The 12,569-nt window shown below is 39.7% G+C and overlaps 1 protein-coding gene across 1 annotated transcript in view; it reads right to left on the bottom strand.

Moving 5' to 3' along the window:
- The window catches only part of CEP128 (centrosomal protein 128), a 512,196-nt gene that overhangs the window by 347,196 nt on the left and 152,431 nt on the right, over positions 1–12,569 (bottom strand). Inside the window, exon 14 of the mRNA XM_056134021.1 lies at positions 3,684–4,034. Within this exon, the coding sequence (XP_055989996.1) occupies positions 3,684–4,034 (351 nt within the window). The remainder of the gene's footprint in view (positions 1–3,683; positions 4,035–12,569) is intronic.

The following is a 12,569-nucleotide window of genomic DNA, read 5'->3' as shown; positions in this document are numbered from 1 at the left end:
CCTCAAAGTAGTAGCAACTAAGGATAAAATCACTGACCTACAAAATGAGATGCAAGAAGTCTCTAGAAAACAATAGAAGTTTAAAAATATAAACGTCTCAAAATAAGTGAAAGAACAATAGAATAGTTCAAGAGGAACAACATAAGAACAACATAAGAAACATGAGGAACAAAAAGAGAATTCTGATGAAAAATTAGTCAAAAAATATTATAGCTGAGAAGCACCCAGAGCTGAGGAGAGCATCCACCCAGAATCAAGAGGGCCTAAGGGTATCAGCCAAAATAGATCCCAATACAAAAAACAGGACAAAAACAAAAATTAAAATAAATTTTAAAAGTAAGATAATTTTTAAAACGTTGAAAGAAGCAAGATCAAAAAAGAAAATTACATGCAAAATTAAACTTTTTTAAGATTCAGAGCAGAGGGCCAGAGAAATAATACGTCAGGTAAGATGTTTGCCTTGCACAGAGACAACCAGAGTTCGATCCCCAGCTTCCCATATATGATCCCCAAGCACTTCCAGGAGTAATTCCTGAGTGCAAAGCCAAGAGTTAAACCCTGTGCATTGCCAGGTGTGGCCCAAAAACTAAACAACGAAACAAAAAATAAATCAGAAAAGATTTATCAAGTAAGATACTGTGGGACAGAAGAAAATGATAGGATATAGTTAAAAAAAAACAACCCTCGATGAAATAATCACTCATTCAAAAATATTATACTCAGAGAGTTTATGATTCGTATTTAAATGAAAAATACATAGCAGAGCTTCACAGATAATCAACAGCTCAGAAACATCATAGCCTTTTAACTAACTTTGTAGTAATCACTAAAGGGGCCTTTTTTAGACAAAACAAACTTCACAATACACATAGCTTCACAATACACATAAAGATAGCAAAAAAAGAAAAAACTCCTTGTCAATTATCTTCCTCAATGTTAAAGAATTAAATGCATACAATTGAAGATACAAAGTGGCATGATGAATTAGAATAATTAAACCAAACTTCTCTCTGCCTATAAGAGACACATTTAAACAGTCAGAGCAAATACGGGCTCAAAGTCAAGTTTGGAAAACAATTTCAGGCAAATAATTCCCTTAAAAAGGCCAGGGTGGCTATACTTACACAAGACAACATAGCTAAAAGAATTTATAAGAGACAATTATAAGAGATGGTCATTTTTTAATGATTAAGGGATTTGCACAAAAGAACTCACACTTAAATTTTACTGTATATATGAACTAGACTAAAATTCAACAAGAAAACATTGATTTTAAGGGAAGAAATAGAATAGATAGGCAGAGCAGAAATATATACAACTTTTCATCTTCCAAAAGTCCAGTACACAACACACTCCAATACATAGGGGATATTCTCCAAGGAATACAAATCCCAAAACATATCTCCATTAACTCAAGAAGACAGAAATTTTATCAACTTTCCTCACCATGGTGAAAAGAGAAGCTAATAACAAACTGAAATAGGAAAAACTCCAATATTTGGAAAATAAAAAATTTTGAATCAGTATGTCCAAGAGGAATCAGAGAGGAAATCAAGATTCCTACAAAGTAGAAAAAAGATAGAAGCTACCAAGACATATGGGACACAGAAAAAGCAGGGTTACAACAAAAATGCATAGCAATGAAAGCTTTCATTAGGAAGCAAGTAGAGACCCACATATATAACCTAACTGCATACCTTAGCAATTAAAAAAAGACAAAGGGAATCAAAATCAAGCAGAAAAAAGAAAGTAACAAAAGTTAGACCAAAAATGAATAAAATGGCAATTACAATAACCATCAAAAAGATGAAAAAATCAAGAGCTGTTTCTCTGGAAAAAATAAACAAAATTGACAAACCAGGAGAAAGACTCACAAAGAAAGAGAAAACCTTAGTAAAACAAATAAGAAATGAAAGGAGAGGCATCCGTCATAACAGATAGTAGAAAAATTCGACGGATCATCCAGAATTACTTCAAAAGTCAAACAAAAGTCAAACAATCAAAATTCTCCCCAGAAGTCAAGAACAGACCCGTATGGGTTCATTAATGAGTTCTTCCAAACCTGTAAAGAAGATAGAAAGGGAATAAATATTTGCCCATGACTCACCTGATAAAGGATTAATATCCAAGATATATAAAACACTGGTAGATCTTTACGATAAATAAAAAACCATCCCCATGAAAAAACATGGGGTGAAGAGATATACAGAAACTTTCTCAAAGACATGCAGATGGCAAAAAGACATATAAAAAATACTCTACATCATTTATCTCAAAAATTCAAATCAAAACAACAATAATTTATCATCCCAGACCAGTAAAACTGGCATCCATCAAAAAGAACAAAATCAGGGGCTAGAGAAATAGTAAAGTGTGTAGGGCATTTGCCTTGCATTCAACTGGCATCGGTTCAATCTCTTGCACTCCATACGGTCCCTCAACCCTGAGAGGAGTGATTCCTAAGTAGTGCCAGGAGTATGCCCTGAGCTAACAAACAAAAAGAACAAAAGCAACCGGTGTTGGCATGGGGAAAAAGGGGCCCTCAGTCACTGTTGGTGGGAATACTGACAAAATTAGCCTTTTATGAAAATAATGTGGACCCTTCTCAAAACACTAGAAATTGAGCTTCCCTAGATCCAGCAATTCCACTTATTGGTGTCTACTTCAAGAGCCCCGGCCTCTATTCAGAAAATATATGTGTCGCTATGTTCATTGCAGCACAATTCACAATCGCAAAAATATGGAAACAACTCAAGTGTCCAAGAAAAGATGACCAGATAAAGAAACTATGGGATATATACACACAGTGGAATAAGAAAGAGAATTCATGCTGTGTTAACTGTCTCCGTTTTATTTCTCAAGGATTAACTGTGTTATGCTTAAGAGGGATTGAAAAGATGGTGGGTCAAGAAGACATTTGAAATAGCCACAGGATGTATTGATGGAGGCAAGCACAAGAATTTATGGACACCAAGGAGCTACAGTGACATCAAATGATACTTCTGTGTGCTTCTCAGAGGACTCAGTAACCTGATAAAGAAAATGGGAAAATTTTAGCTCCTCTAAAATTGGTAGTTCTGCTGTTCAAATTCAGCGAATGCTTTTTCCAAGGAGTTTGAAATAAGAAAAAAGGATGAAATGATGTAATTTGCTGCCACACAGACAGATCTGAGGTACATCATGCTGAGTGAAGTTAGTCAGAAGAGGGACAAACACAGAATGATCTTGCTTATATGTGAGATATAAAGAAGCAAAGTAGAGGTGTAACTAATAACAAGGGCAACAGAAACGGAGAACTCTTCAGTAGGAAGCTAACACCAGGGAAGGATAGAAGAGAAACTGAGTGGGGGTGGGGGACACAATGGGACAACAGAGGAGCAATGTGGTCCCTCTCGTGAAGGGTTTGGTGCCAGAATGTGTTACGCATGAAACCCGATCACTACCAGGATGGCAAACCACAACATCAAAAATAAACCACAAGGGGTTGGAGCGATAGCACAGCGGGTAGACATTTGCCTTGCATGCGGCCCACCTGGGTTCGATTCCCAGCATCCCACATGGTCCCCCAAGCACAGCCAGGAATAACCCCTGAGCATTGCCGGCTGTGACCCAAAAAGCAAAAATATAAAATTAAAATTAAATAAACCATAAAACACAAAATAAGAAGAATTTTGCTTTTCTACCTGATTATTCCTGTCTGAAAGCTGATCAAGAGATTCGGACTGCTTCTCCAGTTCTCGCTCTAACTTCTTATGCTTCAGCTTCCACTGCCGAATGACCTCCTGGGCTCTGTGTTTCAGTTCTTCTCGCCTCTTCTCGGCCTCCTGCCGCAGGGCGTCTGACTGCTGGAACTCCAGGAGGTACTGTTCGGCCTGCCTGGTTGCGTTCTCGGCGTGCTGCGTGAGCTCTGAGATCTGGAGCTCAGCATGCTTCTGCTTGGCCTCGCATGTCTCAAAGTGATTCTGGATCTCCTTCAGTTGATCCAACATCTGTAACTGCTGTTTCTCCCTGCTCTCCAACTCGCATGTTAAATTCTAGGAATAAAGCACATGAATATTAGCAACATATTCTTGACACAAGTGGGCACATACAGATCAGACAAGAATCTCTAATGCCACGTAGTTGCTCAAGAAGGGCGGTTGATGCCTACCTAACATGGGGGGATGCCCTGGGTTCAATCCCTAGCACACATGGTTCCTATCTCTGACTGGACCTCAAGCATCACCAGGTGAGCTCCCCCATTAAAAAAAAAAAAAGAATCAAAAATATTCCCTGTGAGATTAGTACCAGGAATTTTGCTCCATGACTTGGAGGCCAGCCACATGTGCTAGGGGAAAAGGAAGCTCAGATACAGATGGGAGCACCAAATAAAGGGTGTTGAGAGGATCCTCCCAGGATGGGTGAAGCATGCTGAAAGTAGACTATAAACATGATTGCCTTTCAATGCCTCTCTTGCAAACCACAAAACCCAAAAGGAGAGACAGAGAGAACAAAAGGGAATGACCTACCACAGACGCAGGGTGGGATAGGGGGGATGGGGGGTGGGAGGGATGCTGGGACCCATGATGGTGGAGGATGGGCGCCTGTGAAGGGATGGGTACTTGATCATTGTATAACTGAAATCCAAGCACAAAAATTTGTAAGTCTATAATTGTACCTCGTGGTGTTTCACTAATAAAAAAATAAAATAAAATAAAATAGAATAGAATAAAAAAGAATGCAGGGGTTCCTAGAACTAAGGCTAATGCTCTGCCACAGAGGCAGAGTGGAATGGGAGAGATGGGGGGTGGGAGGGACACTGAGATCAGTGGTAGTGGAGAATGGGCACCAGTGGAGGGATGGGTATGCAATCATTGTATAACTGAAACCCAAGCAAACTCAAAAATTTTCAAATCTAACTGTACCTCATGGTACTTCATTAATAAAAATCTAAAAAAAAAAACCCTGTGAAGTGGAAATACTCTATATTAAATTTTATTATAAATCAATCTGGAGAAATATGAATTATTTTCCATATATTTTATAATCACATCTGGGAATAACTTTATATATATAAGTAAAGTAAAGTAAAGGCCCTCCCATTGTTCATCGATTTGCTCAAGCGGGCCCAGTAACGTCTCCATTGGAGATTTTGTTGTTACTGTGTTTGGCATATCGAATACATCACGGGTGGCTTGCCAGGCTCTGCCGTGTGGGCGAGATACTCTCGGTAGCTTGCTGGGCTCTCCGAGAGGGGCAGAGGAATCGAACTCGGGTCGGCCATGTTTGCTGCGTGCAAGGCAAACACCCTACCGCTGTGCTATCACTCCAGCCCTATTTATTTTCTTAAATCTGCTTTTCTACCTGATTATTATATAAACTTTATATATACTTTCTTAATATATACTTTATATATACTTTCTTAATATATACTTTATATATACTTTATATATACTATATAAAGTATATATAAAGTATATATATAGTATATATGTAAAGTATATATATAAAGTATATATATAAAGTATATATATAAAGTATATATAAAGTATATATATAAAGTATATATAAAGTATATATTTATATATACTATATAAGGTATATATAAAGTATATATACTATATAAAGTATACACTTTATATATACTTTCTATATACTTTCTTAATATATACTTTCTTTATATATACTTTCTTAAATTTGTATTGAAACTGTTTACATTTTTACTTTTTAAATAGCACACACAGTGCTCAGGGTACCCAAGATCTCCCCTGATGGTTCAGTGTCCTGTCCACAAATGCTACCTGTGCTTTTTTCTAGCCCAGGGACACGCAAAGGCAATATTTGGAGACCACCACCATGGCTAAACCTGGCAGTCCTAGACTAGAGAACATGCAGTGCTAAGGATCAAACACAGGTCTGCCACATGCCAAACATGTGTTCTACTATTCGAGCTATCTCCCTGGCCCAAATATACCCTTAGACTACTCCATAATCCAACAACAGGGAAAATATGCATTTCCCAACTGACTCACTAAAACAGAAGGTTTTAAATTCTGATTAAAAAAAATACATATACATACAATATACGCACTGTTTTAGTAAGATCTGAGGGTTCGGAAGCTGGAGAGAGAGTATGTAAAGGGTTAGGGTGTATGCCTTGTATATAGCTCGATATGACTAGATCCCAGGTCAGTCTTTTCTACCAGATTCCCCCAGCCTCACTGGATGCAGTTCTGGAGGCCTCAAGCAACTATGAGTGTGGCCCTGCTGCATTCCTTGGCACCGTAGGATGTGGCTTTGGAGGGCCTGGATTACTTCCAGGATGGCCTTAGTAATCGTCAGCACCCAGGAACAGGGCAGCACTAAACTCTTTTAAGTCATCAGGACTGGAGCAATAGTACAGCAGGTAGGGCATTTGCCTTGCACGTGGCCGATCCATGTTCGATTCCCAGCATCCCAAATGATCCCTCAAGCACTGCCAGGATTAATTCCTGAGTGCAAAGCTAAGAGTAACCCCTGTGCATTGCCAGGTGTGACCCAAAAAGAAAAAAAAAACCCTCTCAAGTCCTCACAAAGAACCACAAGTCCAGCTGGCCAAGAATCAGAATCACTGATCACTGTGAGAATCACAGTGAATCCTGAGCACTATTTGGAAGACAAGCACCCCTCCCCCAAATCTAGAGTTCTGTCCATCTGAAGAAATACCAATGTTTTAAACTGTCTCAGGTTATCAGAATTATTCATAGCACTCACAAATAACAACTAAATTTCTGCTAGCGCAAAGAAGTTTCTATAACGTCCAAAAAAAATGAGTGCTAACAATAAAACAAAAGCATAAACTGTGTTTTAAAGATCATTTAAGAGACTCCTGATGAAGTATTTATGTAAAAAAAGGTTATCCTTAGATAAATCAACATAATATTATAAGATAAAGTACTTATCTCAAGCTTTCATGAACCACAGTAGGACTAATTTTTAATTAGAAGTTTATATGGAACACTTCTCTAATCAAGAAAAGAATCTCAACACTTAAATATAGCTTGCTTCTCTAAAATTTGAATATTACTCTAAATCATAATAATTCTATTTTGAATTTCAGAATGGGCAAATATCTACTTTTCAGTTCAAAAAATGAGGGTAACTTGATTTTATATAAGATCTTTAAACAAAATTTTAAAAAATTAGAATTATTAACGTTAGGTCACTTTTGTCAAGTTTTAGAAGGGAGTAATAAATGCAGAAATAAATGTTTACAATGTATCCCATAAATTGCTCTGTGTGAAACTCAATTGCCAAGTACCCTAGGAAACACCAGCAACATGAAAAGGTCATGTGTCCAAAAAAAAAAAAATCGAATTCAGGAGAACAAGAGGATGATGCATGCTGCACAACCAATTTCATCTACACTGTACAAAGGTACCCAAAAACAGAGACTGGAAACACTGACCAATTGCCTCTGGCTCTGACAAAAGAATGTTCAGCTTCAGATTCCATTAGTCCTGAAATGTGGCTCAGCTAAATATAATTTTTCTCATGATTAAAGTCATGGTTTGACATTATGACAAAAAAAAAATTTAAGCCTCAAAAATAAACTTTATTTTCTGAGCAACAGGTTTGCATTTGCTCGGTCTGCTAAATTCAATAGAGCCTGGAAGAGATGAGTCACTCCTTTCCCCACCCAAACAAAATAGTAAATTGAGAACTGTGCACTTGTTTGTCTGGAAAATTCTAAAATGAGATCAGAAAACTCTAGAGATTGTGGCTTTTCTTATTGCACTTATCTAAAAGTTTACCACAGTGCTAAAACTCAAGTTTACTAAGTAATTTTTTTTTCTTTTTGGCTTTTTGGGTCACACCCAGGATGCTCAGGGGTTATCCTGTCTCTACACGAATCACTCCTGGCGGTGCTCAGAGGACCATATGGGACGCGGGGAATCAATTTGGGTCCGCCGCACTCAGGGCATGTTCCCTATCCACTGTACTAACGCTCTGACCCTATTAAGTGATTTTTGCATCAAAGAAGAGGTATCAGTACAGACCATACAACAAACACCATCTTCCACAGTCTCTTGGCAGCGGAGGTACAGGAAGGCATGGACCAAAAACATGAATATTGGCTCTATTGTAGCCACCTTATCTCACTGTAATAAATTGATTAAATAAAAAGTGACTGTCACTGTCCTCCCATTGTTCATCAATTTGCTCGAGGAGGCCCAGTAACAACATGTGAGACTTGTTGTTACTGTGTTTGGCATATTGAATACATCACGGGTAGCTTGCCAAACTTTGCCGTGCAGGCGAGATACTCTCGGTAGTTGGCCAGGCTCTCCGAGAAGGGCAAAGGAATCGAACTTGGGTCGATCATGCTGGCCATGTGCAAGGCAAACACCCTACCCCGTGTTATTGCTCCAGCCCAAATAAAAATTAGATCATTAAAAAAAAAGAGGTATCATTTTATTTTCCCCTAATAAAGACATAGGAGAGCAGTTTACACCTATGTGTTTGTTTATAGAAATATCTGTAAGACCTGACTTAACACTGAAGAGGCTAACAGTATGAAGAGAAAGATATCCACACTAACAGCTAAACCACAACAGTGGATCATAAAGGGAACAAAAATGACACTTGACAGCATCCCTGGAAAGGGGCTCTCTTAGGAGATGAAGCACAAGCTGAGATCTGAAGAAAAGGTACTGGCAACAATAATTACAATAGTGAACAGCATTACTGAAGTTTACTGGGCTGGAGCAATAGCACAACTGATAGGGTGTTTGCCTTGCACGCAGCCGACCTAGGTCGATTGCTCTGCCCCTCTAAGAGAGCCCAGCAAGCTATCAAGAGTATTGTGCCCGCACAGCAAAGCCTGGCAAGCTAACCGTGATGTATTCGATATGCCAAAAACAGTAACAAGTCTCATAGTGGAGACTTTACTGGTGCCCGCTCAAGAAAATCAATGAACAACAGAGGACAGTGTTATACAGTGCTATACTGAGCACTTGAATTATGCAAGGAACTCTGAGAACAGAAAACATTTTTCAATCCCATTACAAAACTAGAACACACTAGAACACACTATTGTTATCTTGATTTTGGTGGTACATAACCAAAGCTTGGCAAGTAGTCCAATATCTCATATCAGTAAATGAGGGCAGAGGACTTAGAAAATGGACTTCAGAATCCACATTTGCCACCCGATGTTGAACTGCCAGATTCTCAGAGGAACCTAATCACATGCCTCTGTGATGGATCACGCACTCACATTGTCCTACCTTGGTGGTTTTTCCAAACTGCCACATCTGGAGCAAGGAGAATGCCATGACACCATCCTACCCACACCTCCAACTCACAATCAGCAGGCAACACCCAGCTCTAACATGTTCCACAATGATTTTTATGAATTAGTTTAATAAAATATTTTACAATACTTTTAAAGCTTATGGTGACTCTCACCCACCTTCTTCGGGCACATATGCTCTTCAATGTCAAGGGGATGACCATTCCCTTCATGTTCCTTTCTATGGTTTTAAATTTAGACTCTTAACTTCCTTACTTGTCACTTCAGATGAATCTTTTTCACATAGCAAACTCCTTGGATGTAGGATAACATTGTTCTGTCCTTCCTGCATAGCCTCAGGTAGCTCAGGTTTATTGGGTTGCTCCCATCACAGTACTCCCATTTCTCTGTGTTTATTTGTAACTTCTTTGTGCTCTGTTGATTTGTAAATATTGTTTTTCTCTTCTCCCCAAGTCCTTTGCATAGTTTATTCAGAACAATGACCTTTTGTGTGGACACAAGAAGACAGTATATGCTATGCTTTTGTAATGTGACTCTCAGTGTTATTTTCCTCCTGGGCATCTGTTCTCTCCACCTAAGCCTCAGCTGCCCTTATTTCCTATCACCCCCAAAAGCAGGGTCCCAAGGGGGGACTGGATGGAACCAGGGCAAGTGGTAAGCTATGTGCTACCCTGGCATTGAGATGGGCCTGGCCAAGGTGCCATAATGCTTATCTATAAGTTAAGAGCTTGGTCATAGACAAATGCTGTCATGATCCAAAAAGTAATAACTAGATTCAGATGCTGCTAGGGTGGGCCCAGTAACGTCTCCATTGGAGACTTTGTTGTTACTGTGTTTGGCATATCGAATACGTCACAGGGAGCTTGCCAGGCTCTGCCGTGCGGGCGAGATACTCTCGGTAGCTTGCTGGGCTCTCCGAGAGGGGCGGAGGAATCGAACTCGGGTTGGCCATGTTGGCTGCGTGCAAGGCAAACACCCTACCGCTGTGCTATTGCTCCAGCCCTAACTGCTAGGGTTAGGAATGATTAATCTAACCTTAGCGCTGTAGTCTGAGTCTGTTGCAAGATGTTCCCAGGAGAGCTGCCCTATAAGCCTCAATGTATCTCTTACTGTGTCCATACAAAAGTAACTAGTATTAAAATGTTGAGAGTTATTGGACTGAAGAAAGGAGAAAAACACTTTAGGAGGTATTTTGCCCTTGGGCAGTCAGGAAGAGTTGAAACACCCCAGGTGGTGTTTCCTTTGAACCTGATGGGTCCTCAGGAAGGGCTTTCTTATGTTGATTCTGCTACCAGACAGGGTTTAACATGGGCCCAGAGGGAAAGGAGGAAAGAGATAAGTAAGGGTGGAGAGAAGAGTAGATAAGAGGAATGAGGGGCTAGGAAGGCAGGGTACTTGAGATGAGAGAGGGGAGAGACTGAATAAAAGACAGCTAATCAATTGGCTTGGTCCTCATTCTTCCTTCTCCTGCTGCTGCCAACAGCTGTCCTGATCCTGTCCATACACAGTGGCTGGAGGGCACCAAACAAGGGCAGTGAGAGAGAGAGTCTAGTGTGAGCAGAGAGAGACAGCCACCTAGAGAGCCCATGAAAACACACCCTTCATCATGTCCATATTTCTTAAGGTAAAGGTAAAGGTAAAGGCCCTCCTGTTGATCATCGATTTGCTCGAGCGGGCCCAGTAACCTCTCCATTGGAGACTTTGTTGTTACTGTGTTTGGCATATCGAATATACTCTCAGTAGCTTGCCGGGCTCTCCGAGAGGGGCGGAGGAATCGAACTCAGGTCAGCCATGTTGGCTGCGTGCAAGGCAAACACCCTACCGCTGTGCTATCGCTCCAGCCCATCACTTGGAAAAACTATTCATTCACTGAATCTGAACAGCAAAACTACCAATTCTAGAAGAACTAATTTTTTTCCATTTTCTTTATCAGGTTACTGAATCATCTAAGAAGAAGCACACAGAAGAATCATTTGATGTCACTGTAGGTCCTTGGTGTCCAGAAATTCTTGTGCTTACCTCTATCAATACACCCTGTAGCTATTTCACATGTCTTTTTGACCCACCAACTTTTTAATCCCTCTTAGGCATAGCACAGTTCATTCTTGAGAAATAAAAATGAGACTGAGACAGTTAACAAACTCCCCACCCCCCACTCAATTGTCCTGCCTATATAATACTAAAATTTATCAGTGAGAACCCTCTTCCTCCCCATTCCTTGAGGAAAAGGAACCCTTCTTTCTGAAAGGACTTAACCTATCTTTGTTCATTCCCTCCCCATCCCAGGTTGCACTACAGCATGCCTTCTCTGTTTCTTTTATGCCTCAAACTTCTCTCCCCTATTGGGTCATTCACCTCTACTTTCCTACTTAAAGAAAAAAAAATTCTACTTAAGATAAAAAAAAAATTAAAGACTAATCCAAATGAAACAAGCAAAAACAACAAAATGTCTTTATAAGTCCAATATTATCTCCTAGCCAACACCCTATAGTCCTTTCAGCACTTTTGTAAAAAGCAATACACACACTTAATGCTCCATAATCTTATCTCTAATTCACTTCTCAATTCACTGATCAAGTTTCATGCATATGCTACAATTTAAAAAGAAATGGAGAGTATCATGCTAAGTGAAATAAGTCAAAAGGAGGACAGACAAAGAATCACTGCACTCAGTTCTGGTTTAAAAAAAGAAGAAACAAAACACTGTAAGAGACTAACACTGAAGGAGTGTAGAAGCAAGAGTCAGGTCTAATGGTCCACTGTTGGAAGCCTGCCTCAGGGCTCGGAGAGAAGGTAATTGGGACAGGGAAGAGACCATTATGAAAATAATTGGAAGGGATTGTTCCAGGTTGGAGATGTGTGATGAAAGTGGGCAACGGACCAAACACAATGACCTCTCAGTATCTGTATTGCAAACGACAATGCCCTAAAGTGTGTGTGGGAGGGGAGGGGGGAGTGAGAGAGAGAGAGAACGAGAGAGAGAAAGAGAGAGAGAGAGAGAGAGAGAGAGAGAGAGAGAGAGAGAGAGAGTAAGTGCCTGCCATAGAGGCAGGCTGGAGTGGTGGTGCCAGGAGGGATACGGAAGATATTAGTCATGGGGAATGAACACTGGTGGAAGGATGGGTATTGGAACATTGCATGACAATCTCAATTATGAAGGCTTTGTAACTGTATCTCACAGTGACATGGTGATTCAATATAAAAATAATTAAAAAAATAAAAATTTAAAAATTAAAAAAACAATAAATAAAAAAGCTCTGACGGAGTTACTGCTTATAGCCAAATATAAGAGCTC

This window comes from Sorex fumeus, unplaced genomic scaffold (assembly GCF_029834395.1).
Source record: "Sorex fumeus unplaced genomic scaffold, SorFum_2.1 ptg000098l, whole genome shotgun sequence".
Taxonomy (NCBI): domain Eukaryota; kingdom Metazoa; phylum Chordata; class Mammalia; order Eulipotyphla; family Soricidae; genus Sorex; species Sorex fumeus.
Note: the sequence above shows the minus strand (reverse complement) of the source record. Positions and strands in the feature narration are given on the sequence as shown.